Raw genomic sequence first — 20,212 nt, 5'->3', positions numbered from 1 at the left:
ATATATATATATATAATAATTAGTGAGGACAACGATGCAGAAATGAAAAAGGAATTCCAAAAACTTCACAGTTGAAACCTAAGATGATATTGTCATGTCTTAGCAATTAATGCAAAAAAGGAGGCAAAACAGGTGTTGTTCACTACTTTCTATAAGCTGAGTAAAGTGTTCATTAAGTGCAACAATAAGCAACAAAAACAATAATTTACTCTTAATCAATATGACAAATCAAATTAACCTTTACGGATTAATTTGGATCCATTTTACACTCTCTGAGTTATACATTCACTGAATAATTGATTTGGGTGCGTTTCATTACAATTCAGAGCGTACATCTAAAGCAAGTGGCCAGAGAAGTAGCTGTCAGCTGTCAAGCCATTTCCACCGTGGTTAGCGAGCAGATAGACCTTGTCTCCTTCACTGAGCTGGAGGAGAGTGCCCCCACTGGCAGAGACGAAGCCAGTCCCTGCTGCCGTGGTGAAGGAGTGCACCACCACATTTCTGTTAAGCATAAGGTCCACATTTCCAGAAATCTCGGAGATGGTACAATGGAAATCAAATTCATATACACCTGGAATCACACAGGTGAACTGCCCTGTATTGGTGTCGTAGACACCCGAACTGCCCTGTATTGGTGTCGTAGACACCCTGGTCATTGTAGATGACTTGTTTGAAGGGGATAGGCACGCCTGCCGCGGGGAAGTTATTGCCCAGTCGTAAAGAAAAAGCAACTAATTCAGATCGACCAGCGGGCCCTGTTGCACCAAGTGCTCCTCTGGGTCCTGGGGTGACAAAAGCAATAGTTATTTAATTAATATTCACACATTTTTACGATATTGCAGGTATAAAGTTGTATCAAAGCCTATTGTGCAAAGCTATAGAAATGATTACCGGGCAGCATATGGTTAGTGGGTATGATTGATTGATTGATTGTAGATTGGATTCAGATTTTTACAGAGGCCAGTTTCGAATTGCAGCCATCCGTAGGTGCCCTTTGAGAGCGGTTTTGAAGGAGTCAAGGGATTCACATGTCTTAATGACTGTTGGTAGGGCGTTCCACATTTTGGTGGCATAGGAGCAAAAATAATTTAGTCCCTTGTTTGTGCCGAATCTGGGTTGTACATGGTTTGTTGCACTACCTCTGGTGTTGTGGGTGTGGACTTCGTTTACATTAAGGAAGTATTTAGACAGGTACATGGGTATCTTAGTGGTGTATCGAATCTTGTGGACCAGACCCATTGCAAGATGCTGTACTCTGTCGTCGACCCTAAGCCATCCCAGCCTGTCAAAGTGGGCAGGGGTGAGGTGGGTTCGGAGGGTGAGGCCAAGTAGGAGCCTGACCAGTTTGTTTTGGGAGGTCTGGAGCCTTGTTTTAAAGGCCTTTGAGGTGCTGTGGTACCAAGAGGTGGATGCATAGTCAAAGAAACCTTGTACGAGGGCTCCTGTTAAGGTCTTCAATGTGTTTTTTGTTGACCAGTGAGGAGATCCTGTAAAGGAATCTTGTTCTTTGATTGAATTTTTTGATTACGTTGGTGGCCATTTTATCACCGGAAAGATTGGCCTCCAGGATAGGAACCTAGGTAGGTAATTTCATCTTTTCGTGTGATAATGTTGTCACCCACTCTAACCAAGAAGCCATCTGCCTTGCTGAGATTACTATTTGATCCGAAGAGAATGGATTCAGTTTTTCCCAGGTGTAAGGATAGTTTGTTATCAGCGAGCCAGATGCAGATTCTACCGAGTTCAGAGCTGAGGGTCTTTTCAACCTGCAGTTTGTTCCTGTCCGCGACCAGGAGTGCTGAGTCGTCTGCGAACAGGAACTTGTGGTCCAGCCGGTCCAACCAGTGTATCCTCAGGAAAGCCATTAGGACCTTGATTTACAGAAAACAAGAATAGAAATCAGAATCTCTGCAAAAAACAAGCATTAAAGCTTAAGACGAATACGGTAGGTCAGAAAGGCATTGTGGGTTAACATATCCATTGGCCTACCTTCTTGCCATGGACTCAGGTCGAAGGCAGGGATGTCTGTACAGTTGGTGTAACCTGATCCTCTGGGACGGTACAGGAAGGGTTTGTTTGGGACCTCGGTGATGCCAGTGTTGTCACAGATGATGCGAGCAAGAGATGTTTTACGCAGGGAATCTCTCTGGTTTTGAGTGAAAACTCCTGGGTTCTCCCACCACAGTCTGAAATTGACATGTCATGAAGTTGTTTTTAGAACCCTATATGAATGTATATGGCCGCAGAGTCGATGTCTGCAAACCTGTATTTCATGCCCGTTAATGTAATTTCAAACAGTCCTCTTACCTGTCTCCCTCACGAATCCTCTGGAACTGTGTAGCGATGATGCAGGCAAACAGGGGCCCCGTTCTGCCACCGCGGACAAAGGGCTCAGAGACTCCACCCATCCACACGTCAATGTTGTCGGGAGTGCCATATAAGTCCAGAAGGGCATCGGCCAACCTGTTGTTTCTCAATACTCTGCCCAGCTGATTCCTATTTCGGGGCTGCGATAGGCCGCAAAACCCGCGCCATTTGTTGTAGCCTACATATAGAGAGCAGACAGTGGGTAACATACTTTAGTCACTAGTGTCATGAATTTGACCCGATGAAGAGCCTTGGCTCAAAACGTTGACGTTGATTAAATTAGATTGGAGCCAGATGTATGTGCAGGTTTATTATTTTTCTGCATTACATGTCATACTTAGAAAAAATAAATGGTTCAGATATGCTGGCTAGCTATTATATAATTTGGAAGGTACTGAAACAGAAGCCCATACCCGGAATTCCATGATCTCTGCCTCTCTGTAGGTTGAGAGCGCCCAGGTCAAGAGCCAAGTGAGAGGAGAATTCAAAGAGTCGTTCCCTCAATTCATCAACCATCATGTGGTCCTGCGTGTTCAGTTTGGCCTTCCGACCCGCCAGTCCTCTCAGAATTGGGTCCAAACCACCTTTAGAGCACCAAAAATGTCATCACAATTTGTTTAATTAAATCACTTGATAGTGCACCTAAAGTTATATGAAGATGGTATTACAATGATGTTATTCATACCTTCAAAGACAGCTCTCCATGGTGTGAAAAATGCTCTGTGGAGCAGTGGGCTGGGGAAATCGGGATGCTCCTCGTATGTCTCATTGAGACGGAATATGAAGGGCTGAATCATCAAGTGGGCGAATCGGTAGGCAGCTGTTGAAAATACGTTTGCGATGCTTGGGTCCACACTTTCATTATAGCCAGGGTAGTTAGAGAGCTGCCTGCTGACAAAGTCCGGGCCAACAATGTGTAACAAGTAGTCCCTAAAGGTGACGACCTGGTTGAAGAGAGTTTCAAATATTGAATTACCACTTCATCCATGAAGGGGTGATTGTTTATGTTCATGCCATTGTTTGCTTCCTTACCTGCATGTATCCTCCCATAATCTTACGGGCTTCCTGGTAAAGTCTTTCTCCACTCCACTTGGGATTGAGGATGGCCAGGGCACGCGCTAGACGGTTGTGTTCACGCAACATCAGCGTGTGCATGGTAGTTAGTCCGATGTTTTCATTGGAACGCTCATCACCTAGGAGACAGCGAGAGCAGGTTATACTCTAAACACAAGTGGCTGTGACACCTAACTTACAATAAAGGATACATGGAACAACAAATTAAATGCAGTTGATCAGTGTTTGTTTTGTAGTATAGTTAGACATGGAGTGCATGTGTGCGTTGCAGAAATGGTTGCAGGTGACTACAGCATGAGCTTCTGGGTGGGATGGAAGTGTGGGGTCGAGGGGGCAAGGACGTGGGGAGATAAGGTTTGGGCTTATTGGCATACAATTTTATCTGAAAACTGTAATGAGGTTTTTTGTGACAGACTGAAAATACATAACAAGAAAGTGGAAGAAGAGAATATAATCCTCCCCATGTCATATACAGAGTAAAAATTATGTTTTTTTTGTCTGTCGTCACTCACCAGCAACGAAACAGGGCACCTCCTCGGCATCGCTATCATTGGTGATCCTCCGTCGTGTGGCACACATGTTGGCAGACATTTTACTGAAAGGCAAGAACTCTCGGCCGTTGTCATCAAACTGGGTGTTGACCCTCATCAGGCCCTTGTCAGTCGTGAGATTGCGGAGGCTTTGAGCTTTGACATCATCTGCCCCATAAACCTGGCCCACGTCAATGAAAGCTGTGAGAGAGTTCATCTGCTCACGCACAGTGCTTCCACCAAAGAAGTGCCCCGTGTTCCCAGAGCCACAGGCTGCAGATGAACGGAAGAACGGGATGCAGGCTTTTGAGTTATTGCCAAAGCGGGGATCTGTTTCAGGGATCTGCAGGATGACACATAACACGTATAGGACTCAGAGTCTTGTACTATAATGTGCATTTATAAAGTGTGTGTGTGTGTGTGTGTGTGTGTGTGTGTGTGTGTGTCTGTGCTGCAAAATGGACCCAGAAGTGAAATTCATATTCACACAGTGCAGTCACCACTGTGATGCTATATGATACTGACCAAGATGGGGAAACAAGGCTCTGTGCGATCACAGGTCTGGTCACAGTCGATGCCGTCATTGAATGAACGAATGACAGGAGAGTGAGGGGTGAAGGTCAGGTCATGGTCAGTCCACTGACCAAAGGTGGTCACCAGGTGGGTGTAGATAGTGTCACTCTCCGCGTCCTCATTGGCTGTGCGCAGTATACTGTTGGACACTTCCCTCACCTGAGCAGAGGCAAGAACGTTAGTAACGTGATAAATACACAGTAAAATCCAACTCCAAAGAGTATACAAGTGGTGTTCCATGTTAAATTAACATTAAGGATTTCACTGCATTTGACAACCATAAACTCATAGAGAAACACATTACATTACTTCTGTGGAGGTCATTAATACAAATGTGTATTTGTCTTGTTATACTGTATGTTCTTTTTATATCTGATTTGTGAAAGGAGGTCCTTTCAATATAGACCACGTCTGTATTATTTTATTATTTGTTTCCCATTTCCTGTACATTTGTTCTTTAACTTAAGCTAGGAGAGACATGGAGACTCCCGTTACTGAACAAACATAACAATGAGTATACTATTCAGAATATAGAGCAATTTAACACATATGTTAACTCACTTATACCCTGCTTTTAATATTAAACTAGAGGAAACTAAACTATAAACTGAACTAAATAAATGTACAGTGTTGTATTATACCAAGGGGAGAAGGTGCCCGTTAATTATTTGTGCAGGGTCCCAGCCTCTTGGCAGAGAGGTGCCATCCTGGTACTCAGCAGGTAGCCAGCGGGTCAAGGGTATATTGGACGAGCCCTTACGGGGGTTATTCCTTTCATAGGAGAAACGAGACATTATAGTCACTTTATGTGTATACAATACATTCTTGAAAATCTTGACATAACAGCAAAGGTAATTTGTTGACACTGTTGTCAGTGATCGCGTCGCTAATTCGCCAGTGTGTAATGACCTTATAGGTCATTACACACTGGCGAATTAGCGACGCGATGCGAATAAGCGATCTGAAAATGCGAATTATTGCATGTTGCAGTTCGCCTGCGAATCTCTGCAAAATACGACACCAGAGCGAACAAATAAAAAGCGAAAACGGTCGCATTTTCGCACATTCGCCACTGATGTGGAAGCTTGCATGGACTTCAATTGTTTTTTTTTTTTAATGCAAATTATTTGCACGAATATATCGCGTCGCTAATTCGCCAGTGTGTAATGACCTATAGTGTTACAGATTGTATTGCTGCTTCTATCACTCACCTGTTGTTGCAGACACTGGTGTAAGTTCGAAAGGTGTTCAGATTTGGAGTGGTTTGGCAAGAAGGGGGGCGAGCTCTGGCTGAGCAGCCCGTTAGGTCAGCAATGAACATCAGGTCCTCCTCAGAGATCAGATCTAAAAGCAAGAGGCGCAACAACTCGTCATAATATACAGCATTTACCAATTCCCCAGTAATGAGAAATACAAACTGCATATAGCAGAACCAAACCTGTGGCATTGATGGAGCGCTTTTGAACGTGGTGAGATGTCAGAGACCTCTTCTGGATCAGTCTGATGCTGGCGTCCATATAGTCAGCGGAACGCACCGCCGTGCGGGTAACTCCGACGGGCTGCTTCAGCAGTCGTAGGATGTCCGAGGGGTTAGCAGCGTTCCTCCTGACGCGGGCGACCGTCCTGAGTTGGATTGGGGGTGGCGTGAGAGAAGAGACGTCAGTATACACAGAACATCTGAGCCTGGGTCGTCATGGGGGATGCTTTGAAGCAATTCTTTCACAGTATTGAAAAGTTGGTATATATACTCACTCTCTCCTGGAGTATTCGTAGTCATTATCCACTCTGATCTTGGCATCTTTCACAGCATTTCCGATGAAAGTCCTACTCAAGCTTGGTTCTGAGCGATACAAAAAAAAAGTATTTCAGTTATCCATTTTTATGTTGTCAGTTGTGCAGCATAATACATTTTTAATTGTTTTTATTTATGATTGTTGTTGATTGTTGTTCATTATTGTATTGATGTTCAAAAATGTGTGTTATTACTTTTAATTATCTCTTGTGTACCATGTTTGTAAGTGCTGTTATTAAAATGCTTACTATAAAAATACTAAAAATAGCTCAAATACAAAAAAGCATAGTCATACAAATCAATAATTGGTTAATAATTGATTTGATGTCAGGTTAAAACTGTAAAATTATTATTATTATTATTAAATGATTTGTGTTGAAGTTTGCACATTCAAGGACAGACAACAGATACAGAACAAAACAACAACAGCACCAGTACTCAACATTCATCAAGTATAAAACACTTGCATGCAGTTTAGTGTGATATTGCACTGCTAAGGTTATACAATACATCTCTCTTATAGGTGGAGGAACATTATTAAGTCTTATGCCCCGGAGAAGAGCATCAGAAAAACAGTACTACTCTAGATAAAGACGTATATTTCCTTAAAAATATGAAACAAAGGATTTGTTTCCTAAAACTCCTCTATATAAATTAAAATATACCAACAGATGGCACTCACCAGCATTCACCTGGCTCAGCATAACCAGACCAGCAGCCAGCAAGAACAGAAATCCAGTCATCACTGCAAAAATGAGGAATCTCTCACATCAATATACAGACTGCCTGGACTACTATCAAATCAACTCAAGATAAGTGAATATGAAAATAAACCAGAACAGCAAAATACGGAGCCCGAGAGGTCCCCTTTTTATACTTTCAGTTAAATTATCTCTCATTAATTTAAAAAATAAAATAACCAACAAACACTCTTCTTCAGCAGAACAAATCACACGATAGAAAGAAAAGTCAAAGAAGATATTGGGTCAAATTGAGCCCATTTCTTCTGTACCTGCACCAACGTCCTGCCCAGCTGTTCCTTCAAGAGAGACCAAAATGAAACACACACTATGTCACGATGGCACTCATCTTATATACAACCATGGTCTCAGGAGGAGACGCCTCAGACGCTTAATGTGACGCCTGAAGGAAAACCTAAATGTTACAAAGACAATGCATGCATTTCCTCCTTCCTCGTTCCTCCACCTGTCATCTTCAACTTTTTTTTTAGTTAGTTCAAGTTAGTTTTATTTAAGGTAATGTCTTTCATTAAAAAAACAATTAATTAATATAAATTCATAAAAATAAACCTCAATTCACATATTGCAACACACATTTCTGGAACATGTAGAAAAGCTGAAGCGCCTTTTGTCCTGAGGTCAGAGATCCTGCACTGTCTGATACTGCCTGCAAGTATCTGTTAGGCCTAGCCTGTTACTGCCTTTCATTGTGTAGGGCCCTATTTCCATATTTTCTACAGGATCATGCAGCAGGCAAGTGGCCACTCCAGTTTAGCCTCTTCGATGATTAGTTAATGAGATGGTTTGGTCTTTGTGCTTACGCATTTAAAAATAAAGAAAAATAAAGAAAAACCCTAACTGTCAATGATATTGCATTACAAAGGACCATGATTAGTTATAAGATAAATGGGAGTAAACATTCTTTGCCTATACTAGTATCTAGTGGTAAACAAGGATCCATGCTATTTGGCAAGATACTAGAGAAAGAATAGAACTGGAACATCCACTGGACGGCAGGTGAATAAGGCAATCTTATAATTAAGCCTATAATTAATCTATAAATAAGCCTTGACTGGGAGCTTTACAAAGTTGCCGTGTGCAGACTTCTATTTTTGGCATGATTGACACCTTTTGAGGCTGTGGTTAAGATGTGGCATGCATGATCTGTCAATGTTAAGTTATGGTTTTAAAATAGCACACCATGACTAATGCCAGCAACTTTACCGTAACACTGATTTACTGGAAGTCATCTTTGTTACGGTAAATTTAATTGGCAGCAATTTACCGTAACAAAGATTACTTCCAGTTTACTTTCCTTCCTTCACGTCTTGCAAGCGGAAACCTTTTTTGTAGCTATAACACGCAAACAACAATAATGTAATAAAAGACAATGATGGCCAGATATGTGATAGGAACAGTGCAAAGTAGCCTACTGCAAAATGCAAAGAAGATACACATTTAAGACAAATGTAGCATTTTTATTGCACATCTAACTACCGTCCATCCGTGTGTCTGTCTGTGATGGGCTAATATGACACAGTTGGCTTGACCGCAGCGAAACTGTGTGCACACACACACACACACACACACACACACACACACACACACACACACTCTCCCTGGTTGCCAGAGCATGGGCCTGTTATAGAGCCACCAGGAGGCTGATTCTTTGCAAAACACAAATATTTTTGACATCACTCCGATGTAGGGACCGCCCTAGTGTAGTCGTTAGAGCATAATGCCATTCATGCGGAAGGTTGAGTGTTCGAGTCTCAAGGCCCCTGAGCAGGCGCGTCTGAAGCCTGTCCTGGATGGGGTATCCGACCATAAAAACGAATCCACCCCTATATATTTTGTCCAAACATCAGGCAAATCGGTACACAGCATCTCACTAGCCATTAAACGAATCCAGTCTTTCAGATTTTTGAGTGGTGCAACCACTCCAAGGAACAGCAAAGTCCATATGTCGCAACCTATGTGACTATGTCTCGATGTTTAGAGTACCAGTAGGGGCAAAAGTGGAGCTGTTGTGCTAGAAACAGAGAGAGAGAGATAGTGTTGCACTGTTGCCTGCTAATTACAGAGAGAGAGAGAGAGAGAGAGAGGCAGGGGGAGAGAGAGAGAGAGGTGTCTGCTAAATGCTAATTCCCCCACACAGTAACTGTGTGTCATTTCTCGACCGTTTCGGACATGGGGCGGCTCACCGGAACCGGACTGGCACCCTGGGCGCGTTTCTGGGTCTGGAAGTTCTGGGGACCCACCGGGGGCCCCCACACGGAGTTTCACCACTCAGTTCACACGGGTGTGATTTTTTTATCTTTCTTGGGGTCATCCAAATAACATTCTCAATGAAGTGATTAGTGGATCACGGTAAATTATGGGGTTGAAACTTGAGGTATCCATTAACAAACTATATTATAAAGGCGAAAATTTTGAAAATTTAGCATGTAACGTGTCAAACTAGGTCTGAACCCATTCCAAGTATTAGTTTTGCACGAAAAACACTCCTTGGGCTAAATTAGGCCATAGCCACTTGCCCAGATGTGCCCAATGTGATGACCATTAAATGGTCATCACATTGGGCACATCTGGGCAAATTTTGTGATGACGGCTATGGCAGGCAGGCAGTCCTGCTGTTTGACCTTTACTTTTAAAGTGATCTTACAGTTAAGTTAAAAACAACAACATTTGAATAACTTTATCTGTCAAAACTCTTGATAATCATGTTGTCCTAGTCTCTAAATTCTAAAAGGATCAGTGCTGTTTTTGGCAGCAAATTTAGATTTTAGTTTTAGTCATTATTGTCTCTTGAATAGTTTTCATTTACATAGTTTTAGTCACATTTTAGTCACCTGGAATGTTTTAGTAGTCGAGTTTTCGTCGACTAAATGTAAGGTTTTAGTCGACTAAATCTACAGTTGATTTAGTCGAACAAAATGTATTTTGGCGGGCATAAATGCAGTCGTAATGACTTGTTTTTTGAAAGATTTTTTTTTTTTTTACATGCTGAAAAAGGCCGATCTACAAGCCCACAACGTGTCGCAACGCAACGCGTTGTGAGCTTGTAGATCGTCTATTTCCAGCATGCAACCAAGTGTAAAATGACTTATACTGGATCTCTCGTCCACTATAGTCCCTTCCTAACATTTTAGTCTATAGTTTTTATTTGTTGACGAAATTGTCAGTATATTTAGTCTTAGTTTTAGTCATCATAGCTTAGTTTTCATTTAGTATCCCTCAGTGGAAAAAGGTCGTCGACGAACATTTGTGTCTTATCCGTTTATCCCAAAGGTCAAATTAGATTTGTGATTTGGGGGCATATACAATTAGTGTAATATTACTTACATGATAATCCATTTGGCTGACCAATTGAACACAAGAAATTGTTATACTGCACTTTGTCAATTCAGTGTTTTTTTTGTTAATTGTTTTAGCTAATCATTATATGTATGTGATCAATTGAAACGCAGTCAATACTGATACAGTAATTAATCATAAAATACTAAATAAGGGGGGGGGGGGGACAACCAGCGGTTGAGTTGGCGCATACGGCTAAACATGTCATCATTACTCATGTTTGGCAGGGGACCAGAGAAAATTACGGAGTCCGACATTGTCTTTGCGTATGTGCAAACTGACTCAATATTTATTAATCTCAGATTTCCGAAGTCGAGTGTCGTTGCCCCCGCAATGAATTACAATCCTATCATAGCGATTACATTTACTTTTAGCAATACGTTTCAGATTTGATTCGATGTCGCCCGCTCTGGCCCCGGGGATGCATTTGACTATGGTTCCTGGAGTCTTTAACTTCACGTTTCTCATTATAGAACTACCGATAACCAGAGTTGTGTTCTTGATGACACACCGCTGCTTGCGTTGCGGGCCATCAAGTGGAACTGGAGGCTCACTGTCACACTCACTCAACGGGTATAGCAGTGAGTGGGGGAAAACTGTTTGAAACGTGAAGTGGTTGGTGTCCCGTGTGCTTTTGTTTACTTCCACGCTTTCGACCAGTAGCAGCCACCTTGGCCCAGCCGTCCTGTTTGTGCAGGGAGCCCCGACCAGCCGCGGTCAGTGGCGATGACATGCCCGTCAACCGTGAATGGTGGTGGGCTCCCCGTGGTTGTGTGTGACAGGTGTGAGCTCGGGCTAAGCTAACGTTTGCACCGCTAGCTAGAATTGCCTCCAACTCGCTGAGCCTCCCCTCCAGCACCGCAAACACGCTGCATTTGTTACACACGTCCGAAGCAGCAAAGGCGTCAGGGCTGTAACTATATGCATACTGCAGACGGCGCAGGAGAGAGGGCTAGAGCGAGAGGGAAGCCTGCCGGGAGGGAAGGGGTGGTGTTGGCGGAAAGCCATCACAATCGCCCGGCTGAGCCGACAGAAGGGGACGCTCGCCCCGCCAAACAACCAACGCGAGTAGTGATAAGATCGCCACAGAGTAGGATAGTTAACAGTGACAGTGTGTGTCTGAATCACAGCAGCGCAATACAATAATGTTTGGCGTTTGACTGTCCCTAGAGCCTCCTTTATATAGGAGTGGATCCTACCACTGGGCACAGACTCAATTAGCCCATTTCTTCTCCCACACTTCACTAATCTAAATACTTCCATCAACAACCCCTTGAATAAACAACAGTAACCTAAACCTTCTCAATAATGTGTTACAATTAAACAAGTATAAATCAGAATGAAAACTCCATGACAATTACTCAAAGCATAAGGGGGAACACCCCTCTCCTCAACAGTACTTGGCACCTTCCCCCCCTTCTTAAAGTGCCAGCTCTGGAGAGGCCATAACCACTGAGGTTGCAATAAACACAGGTGAAGAAGAGTGTTTGTGGTTATTTTATTTTTAAATTGATGAGAGATTATTTAACTGAAAGTATAAAAAGGGGACCCCTCGGGCTCAGTATTTTACTGTTCTGGTTTATTTTCATATTCACTTATCTTGAGTTAATTTGATAGTAGTTCAGGCAGTCTGTATATACTAATTTTTGAGTGGTGCAACCACTCCTACAACCAGCAATGTCCATGTACCTGTGTACCTGTGTGAGTCTATGAGCACGAGTATGGTACTTTTTTATACCAGTAGGGGGCGCCAGAAACAGAGAGAGGGGTGCTGTGTGTTTAATGAGAGAGAGAGAGAGAGAGAGAGGGGGGGGGGGGGGGGGGGGGGGATTGCACCACTCAGTTCACACGTGTGTGATTTTTGCAGTGATGACTGGATTTCTGTTCTTGCTGGCTGCTGGTCTGGTTATGCTGAGCCAGGTGAATGCTGGTGAGTGCTATCTGTTGGTATATTTTAATTTATATAGAGGAGTTTTAGGAAACAAATCCTTTGTTTCAAATAAAAAAAATTGTGTTAAGGAAATATACGTCTTTATCTAGAGTAGTACTGTTTTTCTGATGCTCTTCTCCGGGGCATAAGACTTAATAATGTTCCTCCACCTATAAGAGAGATGTATTGTATAACCTTAGCAGTGCAATATCACACTAAACTGCATGCAAGTGTTTTATACTCTACACATGAATGTTGAGTACTGGTGCTGTTGTTGTTTTGTTCTGTATCTGTTCTGTATCTGTTGTCTGTCCTTGAATGTGCAAACTTCAACACAAATACTTTAATAATAATAATAATAATAATAATTTTACAGTTTTAACCTTACATCGAATCAATTATTAACCAATTATTGATTTGTATGACTATGATTTTTTTGTATTTGAGCTATTTTAGTATTTTTATAGTTAGCATTTTAATAACAGCACTTACAAACATGGCACACAAGAGATCACTAAAAGTAATAACACAAACTTTTGAACATCGATACAATAATGAACAACAATCAACAACAATTAAAAATGTATTATGCTGCACAACTGACAACATAAAAATAGAGAACTGAAATACTTTTTTTTGCATCGCTCAGAACCGAGCTTGAGTAGGACTTTCATCGGAAATGCCGTGAAAGATGCCAAGATCCAAGTGGATAATGACTACGAATACTCCAGGAGAGAGTGAGTATATACACCAACTTTTCAATACCGTGAAAGAAATGCTTCAAAGCATCCCCCATGATGACCCAGGCCCAGATGTTCCGTGTACTGACCGTCTCTTCTCTCACGCCACCCCCAATCCAACGCAGGACGGTCGCCCGCGTCAGGAGGAACGCGGCTAACCCCTCGGACATCCTACGACTGCTGAAGCAGCCCGTCGGAGTTACCCGCACGGCGGTGCGTTCCGCTGACTACATGGACGCCAGCATCAGACTGATCCAGAAGAGGTCTCTTCTGACGTCTCACCACGTTCAAAAGCGCTCCATCAATGCCACAGGTTTGGGTTCTGCATATATGCAGTTTGTATTTCTCATTACTGGGGAATTGGTAAATTATACTGTATATTACGACGAGTTTTTGACCCTTTGGCGCCTCTTTCTTTTAGATCTGATCTCTGAGGAGGACCTGATGTTCATTGCTGACCTAACGGGCTGCTCTGCCAGAGCTCGCCCCCCTTCTTGCCAAACCACTCCAAATCTGAACACCTTTCGAACTTACACCAGTGTCTGCAACAACAGGTGAGTGATAGAAGCAGCAATACAAGCTGTAACACTATCTCACTGACAACAATGTCAACAAATTACCTTTGCTGTTATGTCAAGATTTTCAAGAATGTATTGTATACACATAAAGTGACTATAATGTCTCGTTTCTCCTTTAAAAGGAATAACCCCGGCCAGGGCTCGTCCAATATACCCTTGACCAGCTGGCTACCTGCTGAGTACCAGGATGGCACCTCTCTGCCAATAGGCTGGGACCCTGCACAAATAATTAATAGGCGCCTTCTCCCCTTGGTATAATACACAACACTGTACATTTATTTAGTTCAGTTTAGTTTAGTTTCCTCTAGTTTAATATTAAAAGCAGGGTATAAGTGAGTTAAAAATATGTGTTAAATTGCTCTATATTCTGAATAGTAGGCTACTCAGTTTGTTCAGTAACGGGAGTCTCCATGTCTCTCCTACCTTAAGTTAAAGAACAAATGTACAGGAAATGGGGGGGGAAAATAATAATACAGACATGGTCTATATTGAAAGGACCTCCTTTCATAAATCAAATATATCAGATATAAAAGGAACATACAGTATAACAAGACAAATACACATTTGTATTAATGACCTCCACAGAAGTATGGTTGTCAAATGCAGTGAAATCCTTAATGTTAATTTAACATGGAACACCACTTGTATACTCTTTGGAGTTGGATTTTACTGTGTATTTATCACGTCGCTAACGTTCTTGCCTCTGCTCAGGTGAGGGAAGTGTCCAACAGTATACTGCGCACAGCCAATGAGGACGCGGAGAGTGACACTGTCTACACCCACCTGGTGACCGTCTTTGGCCAGTGGACTGACCATGACCTGAGCTTCACCCCTCACTCTCCTGTCATTCGTTCATTCAATGACGGCATCGACTGTGACCAGACCTGTGATCGCACAGAGCCTTGTTTCCCCATCTTGGTCAGTATCATCATATAGCATCACAGTGGTGACTGCACTGTGTGAATATGAATTTCACTTCTGGGTCCATTTTGCAGCACAGACACACACACACACACACACACACACACACACACACACACACACACACACACACACACTTTATAAATGCACATTATAGTACAAGACTCTGAGTCCTATACGTGTTATGTGTCATCCTGCAGATCCCCGAAACAGATCCCTGCTTTGGCCATAACTCAAAAGACTGCATCCCGTTCTTCCGTTCATCTGCAGCCTGTGGCTCTGGGAACACAGGGCACTTCTTTGGTGGAAGCACTGTGCGTGAGCAGATGAACTCTCTCACAGCTTTCATTGACGTGGGCCAGGTTTATGGGGCAGATGATGTCAAAGCTCAAAGCCTCCGCAATCTCACGACTGACAAGGGCCTGATGAGGGTCAACACCCAGTTTGATGACAACGGCCGAGAGTTCTTGCCTTTCAGTAAAATGTCTGCCAACATGTGTGCCACACGACGGAGGATCACCAATGATAGCGATGCCCAGGAGGTGCCCTGTTTCGTTGCTGGTGAGTGACGACAGACACAAAAAAGTAATTTTTACTCTGTATATGACATGGGGAGGATTTTATTCTCTTCTTCCACTTTCTTGTTATGTATTTTCAGTCTGTCACAAAAACCTCATTACAGTTTTCAGATAAAATTGTATGCCAATAAACCCAAACCTTATCTCCCCACGTCCTTGCCCCCTCGAACCCCACACTTCCATCCCACCCAGAAGCTCACCTGCAACCATGCCTGCAACGCACACATGCACTCCATGTCTAACTACTACAAAACAAACACTGATCAACTGCATTTAATTTGTTGTTCCATGTATCCTTTATTGTGAGTCAGGTGTCACAGCCACTTGTGTTTAGAGTATAACCTGCTCTCGTCTCGCTGTCTCCTAGGTGATGAGCGTTCCAATGAAAACATCGGACTAACTACCATGCACACGCTGATGTTGCGTGAACACAATCGTCTAGCGCGTGCCCTGGCCATCCTCAATCCCAAGTGGAGTGGAGAAAGACTTTACCAGGAAGCCCGTAAGATTATGGGAGGATACATGCAGGTAAGGAAGCAAACAATGGCATGAACATAAACAATCATCCTCCCTTTATGGATGGAAGTGGTAATTCAATATTTGAAACTCTCTTCAACCAGGTCGTCACCTTTAGGGACTACTTGTTACACATTGTTGGCCCGGACTTCGTCAGCAGGCAGCTCTCTAACTACCCTGGCTATAATGAAAGTGTGGACCCGAGCATCGCAAACGTATTCTCGACGGCTGCCTACCGATTCGCCCACTTGATGATTCAGCCCTTCGTATTCCGTCTCAACAAGACATACGAGGAGCATCCCGATTTCCCCAGCCCACTGCTCCACAGAGCATTTTTCACACCATGGAGAGCTGTCTTTGAAGGTATGAATAACATCATTGTAATACTATCTTCGTATAACTTTAGGTGCACTATCAAGTTATTTAATTAAAAAAAAATTGTGATGACATTTCTGGTGGTTTTGACCCAATTCTGAGGGGACTGGCGGGTCGGAAGGCCAAACTGAACACGCAGGACCACATGATGGTTGATGAATTGAGGGAACGACTCTTTGAATTCTCCTCTCACTTGGCTCTTGACCTGGGCGCTCTCAACCTACAGAGAGGCAGAGATCATGGAATTCCGGGTATTGGCTTCTGTTTCAGTACCTTCCAAATTATATAATAGCTAGCCAGCATATCTGAACCATTTATTTTTTCTAAGTATGACATATAATGAAGAAAAATAATAAACCTGCACATACATCTGGCTCCAATCTAATTTAATCAACGTCAACGTTTTGAGCCAAGGCTCTTCATCGGGTCAAATTCATGACACTAGTGACTAAAGTATGTTCAAAAATGACCCACTGTCTGCTCTCTATATGTAGGCTACAACAAATGGCGCGGGTTTTGCGGCCTATCGCAGCCCCGAAATAGGAATCAGCTGGGCAGAGTATTGAGAAACAACAGGTTGGCCCATGCCCTTCTGGACTTATATGGCACTCCCGACAACATTGACGTGTGGATGGGTGGAGTCTCTGAGCCCTTTGTCCGCGGTGGCCGAACGGGGCCCCTGTTTGCCTGCGTCATCGCTACACAGTTCCAGAGGATTCGTGAGGGAGACAGGTAAGAGGACTGTTTGAAATTACATTAACGGGCATGAAACACAGGTTTGCAGACATCGACTCTGCGGCCATATACATTCATATAGGGGTTCTAAAAACACAACTTCATGACATGTCAATTTCAGACTGTGGTGGGAGAACCCGGGAGTTTTCACTCAAAACCAGAGAGATTCCCTGCGTAATCTCTCGCTCGCATCATCTGTGACAACACTGGCATCACCGAGGTCCCAAACAAACCCTTCCTGTACCGTCCCAGAGGGTCGGGTTACACCAACTGTACAGACATCCCTGCCTTCGACCTGAGTCCATGGCAAGAAGGTATAGGCCAATGGATATGTTAACCCACAATGCATTTCTGACTGCTTGTTTTTTGCAGAGAGTCTGATTTCTAACTTGTTTTCTGTAAATCAAGGTCCTAATGGCTTTCCTGAGGATACACTGGTTGGACCGGCTGGACCACAAGCTATACCCACTAACCATACCGCTGCCACCAGGGGGCTGCCCGGTAATCATTTTTATAGTTTTTCACAATAGGCTTTGATACAACTTTATACCTGCAATATCGCAAAAATGCCATAAACAGTGACTTTATGTCGGTGTGAATATTAATAACTATTCCTTTTGTCACCGCAGGACCCAGAGGAGCACGTGGTGCAACAGGGCCCGCCGGTCGATCTGAATTAGTTGCTTTTTCTTCACGACTGGGCAATAACTTCCCCGCGGCAGGCGTGCCTATCTCCTTCAAACAAGTCATCTACAATGCCCAGAGTGTCTACAACACCAATACGGGGCAGTTCACCTGTGTGATTCCAGGCGTATACGAATTTGATTTCCATTGCACCATCTCCGAGAACTCTGGAAATGTGGACCTTAATGTGGACCTTATATGCTTAACAGAAATGTGGTGGTGCACTCCTTCACCACAGCAGCAGGGACTGGCTTTGTTGCTGCCAGTGGGGGCACTCTCCTCCAGCTCAGTGAAGGAGACAAGGTCTATGTCAGGACAGCTACTTCTCTGGCCACTTGCTTCTTTAGACGTACGCTCTGAATTGTAATGAAACGCAACCCAAATCAATTATCAGTGAATGTATAACTCAGAGAGTGTAAAATGGATCCAAATTAATCCGTAAAGGTTAATTTGATTTGTCATATTGATTAAGAGTAAATGATTGTTATTGTTGCACTCAATGAACACTTACTCAGCACCTGTTTTGCCTCCTTTTTTTTGCATTAATCGCTAAGACATGAAATTAATCATCTTGGGTTTCAACTGTGAAGTTTTTGGAATTCCATATTTCATTTCTGCATTGTTGTCCTCAGTATTTATTATTATTTATTATTATTATTTATTCTTCTTTTAAAAGGATATTTCCGTTACAGCTTACAATGAATGTAACATATTACCACTATATGTGGTCTCAACTGGACTATTGAATGTATTTCTCAAACTTGAATGAATGAGCATAAACTATTGCATTATAATCATAACAGATAAATACAAATAACATTTTAAAATAAAACCATGTATGCTGCATATCACTGTCATTGTTTTTTTTCATTGTTTTGAAAACCATTAAGTGGTGGGAGACCCCCTGGTTTGATGGCCAACATAATATGTTGGCCAAACCAGGGGCTTAAATGAATAAGTTAATATTATTAACTTATTCATTTAAGCCACACGCCAGCAGAGGGCGGTGCATACATATTTTAGTATAACCAGCAAGACCTGTGACTAGAGGATGTCTTTGGGTCACTTGTACAGGCCTATAGCCCTGCCTAGTGCATGCAGAAGCAGACTACTGTTCAATATGTAGGATACTCTGTTTCTGTGATATTCTGATCTAGAAGCAATCACAACGAGCACTTTAACCCATTCTGAACGGGAACCCATTTTGGTGTTGGCATCATGTTATGCTTTAGCTATTGAAAAACGCTACGAGCTTGTAGGTCTGCTATTTTTTTTTTTAATCGAAGAACGACTGACATTTTTTTAGAATCTGATCTCAGGTCAGAATGGGTTAATCAGACCACTGTGTGTGTGTCCAGTGGAAACCTCGTATGAATCTGATCTCAGGTCAGAATAGGTTAATTATTGATCACTTGTCTTTGGGGTCTCTCTCTCTCTCTCTCTCCCACACCCCCCATTAACCCTATCAACATTCCTTTAGTCACATTCAGTCTGGCGTATTTTGGAAAATAGCAGATCTACAGGGGGTCTACAGCTTACACAGGGACTCCTGGCTATTTTCACTATTCACCTGACAAAGAAATAGGTCTAGTCCTATAGGCCTTTCTACCCTCGAAGAAGAAAAGGGTACTGTGAAGTTGCCCCGAACGGCCAAGGCTTTCATTAAAGTCTGTTTTTTTTTTCTAGTTCCCAGCAGGACTTTTCACATTGTTACAGGCATCGGCCAATGTCAACTTCTGCAGATCCGCATTTCTGTTAAAAAACTGAAATACTTTTGAATCGTGGTTTGAGAAACATCCGAACAAGCACCTGTCTGTCACATGGCTCATGCTCATGGCCTCTTTGGCCTTCTTCTGTTTCTAGCTGTTTCAAGACAGAGGTGAGATGAGATGAGATGCGCTCACATTGGGCTGGACTTGCAAGCAGAGCTTTCTCCTCATCCTCCAAAAGCAAAGTAAGTTACTGTTCAATTAATGCAAACCTTTTGGACTGGACTCCACTCCAGCACTGTAGCCTACTGTATATGAATCATCCAGGCCCGTATGCTTTAAGTTTGCTATCTTAAGTTTCTCAACCAAGACACATGCAGGCCTTTCTGAAGTTTTGATTTTAATGGCCAAGATTTTATTATTATTATTATTATTATTATTATTATTATTATTATTATTATTATTATTATTATACATCATGGCTATTATCAGTGGTGTAAAGTATATATATAATATACCACAACAATACCACCAGTTACCTCATATAAATATATACATAATATTAACCAATAAATATATATATTTATACTACATCATACTACTCATAACACAAAACTAACCATAACAAATAATAAACACACACGTGACCCGCAGTCCACGTGACATGCATTTTCCCAATACTGTATTTAAGTACTAGGTACTTTTTCTGTACGTTAGTATTTCCATTTTTAGATCCAATGCAACGGCTTGCGTCATCACTTTTGTAACGCTCCACGTATTTTATTCACAATCACAGCAGGCAATCAGACATGATTGATTGATTGATTGAAATATGTATTAACAGTTTGCAGAATTACAGTACATTTCAAGCACAAACTCAATACAGAGACTGTTAACTGTGAGTGGACGAGTGTATAATTAAGCATTACAATTGTTTACAACAGGGTCCACCATGTTCAATTCATCCAAACATTTAGAGACGTACAAATACATACATACATAAATGCATACAA

The 20,212-nt window shown here is 42.5% G+C and overlaps 1 protein-coding gene and 1 pseudogene across 2 annotated transcripts; one reads left to right on the top strand and one right to left on the bottom strand.

The window, feature by feature from the left end:
• Nucleotides 1–662: 662 nt before the first annotated feature.
• On the bottom strand, nucleotides 663–7,377 carry LOC308314375 (eosinophil peroxidase-like). Its single transcript, XM_080761977.1, has 15 exons — nucleotides 7,349–7,377; nucleotides 7,019–7,081; nucleotides 6,297–6,384; nucleotides 5,983–6,167; nucleotides 5,756–5,888; nucleotides 5,186–5,315; nucleotides 4,497–4,703; nucleotides 3,954–4,314; nucleotides 3,400–3,560; nucleotides 3,053–3,311; nucleotides 2,781–2,951; nucleotides 2,308–2,545; nucleotides 1,990–2,186; nucleotides 1,816–1,871; nucleotides 663–770 (listed from the first exon to the last, which is right to left on the bottom strand). Exons 2-15 carry the CDS (start codon nucleotides 7,077–7,079, stop codon nucleotides 732–734), a joined length of 2,286 nt encoding a protein of 761 aa, XP_080618103.1. The 5' UTR covers nucleotides 7,080–7,081; nucleotides 7,349–7,377; the 3' UTR covers nucleotides 663–731.
• A 4,924-nt stretch (nucleotides 7,378–12,301) lies between these two features.
• LOC308313874 (eosinophil peroxidase-like) lies at nucleotides 12,302–17,850 on the top strand (annotated as a pseudogene). The gene is made up of 15 exons (XR_013966199.1): nucleotides 12,302–12,363; nucleotides 13,013–13,100; nucleotides 13,229–13,416; nucleotides 13,525–13,657; nucleotides 13,804–13,933; nucleotides 14,393–14,599; nucleotides 14,803–15,163; nucleotides 15,548–15,708; nucleotides 15,801–16,059; nucleotides 16,152–16,322; nucleotides 16,566–16,803; nucleotides 16,928–17,120; nucleotides 17,215–17,307; nucleotides 17,436–17,603; nucleotides 17,729–17,850. The product of XR_013966199.1 is annotated as an eosinophil peroxidase-like (transcript).
• Nucleotides 17,851–20,212: the final 2,362 nt, after the last annotated feature.

This window comes from Protomyctophum bolini (assembly GCF_963924005.1).
Source record: "Protomyctophum bolini genome assembly, chromosome: 4".
NCBI lineage: Eukaryota > Metazoa > Chordata > Actinopteri > Myctophiformes > Myctophidae > Protomyctophum > Protomyctophum bolini.
Note: the sequence above shows the minus strand (reverse complement) of the source record. Positions and strands in the feature narration are given on the sequence as shown.

Bases quoted from the DNA above. Each gene is read 5' to 3' on its own strand.
- LOC308314375 (XM_080761977.1), bottom strand. From the start codon at position 7,079: ATGACTGGATTTCTGTTCTTGCTGGCTGCTGGTCTGGTTATGCTGAGC. The intron at 4,315-4,496 runs GTCAGTATCATA...GTCATCCTGCAG, and splicing joins AGCCTTGTTTCCCCATCTTG to ATCCCTGAAACAGATCCCCG. The intron at 771-1,815 runs GTTCGCAGACGA...GACCCAGAGGAG, and splicing joins CGGCTGGACCACAAGTTCCT to CACTTGGTGCAACAGGGCCC.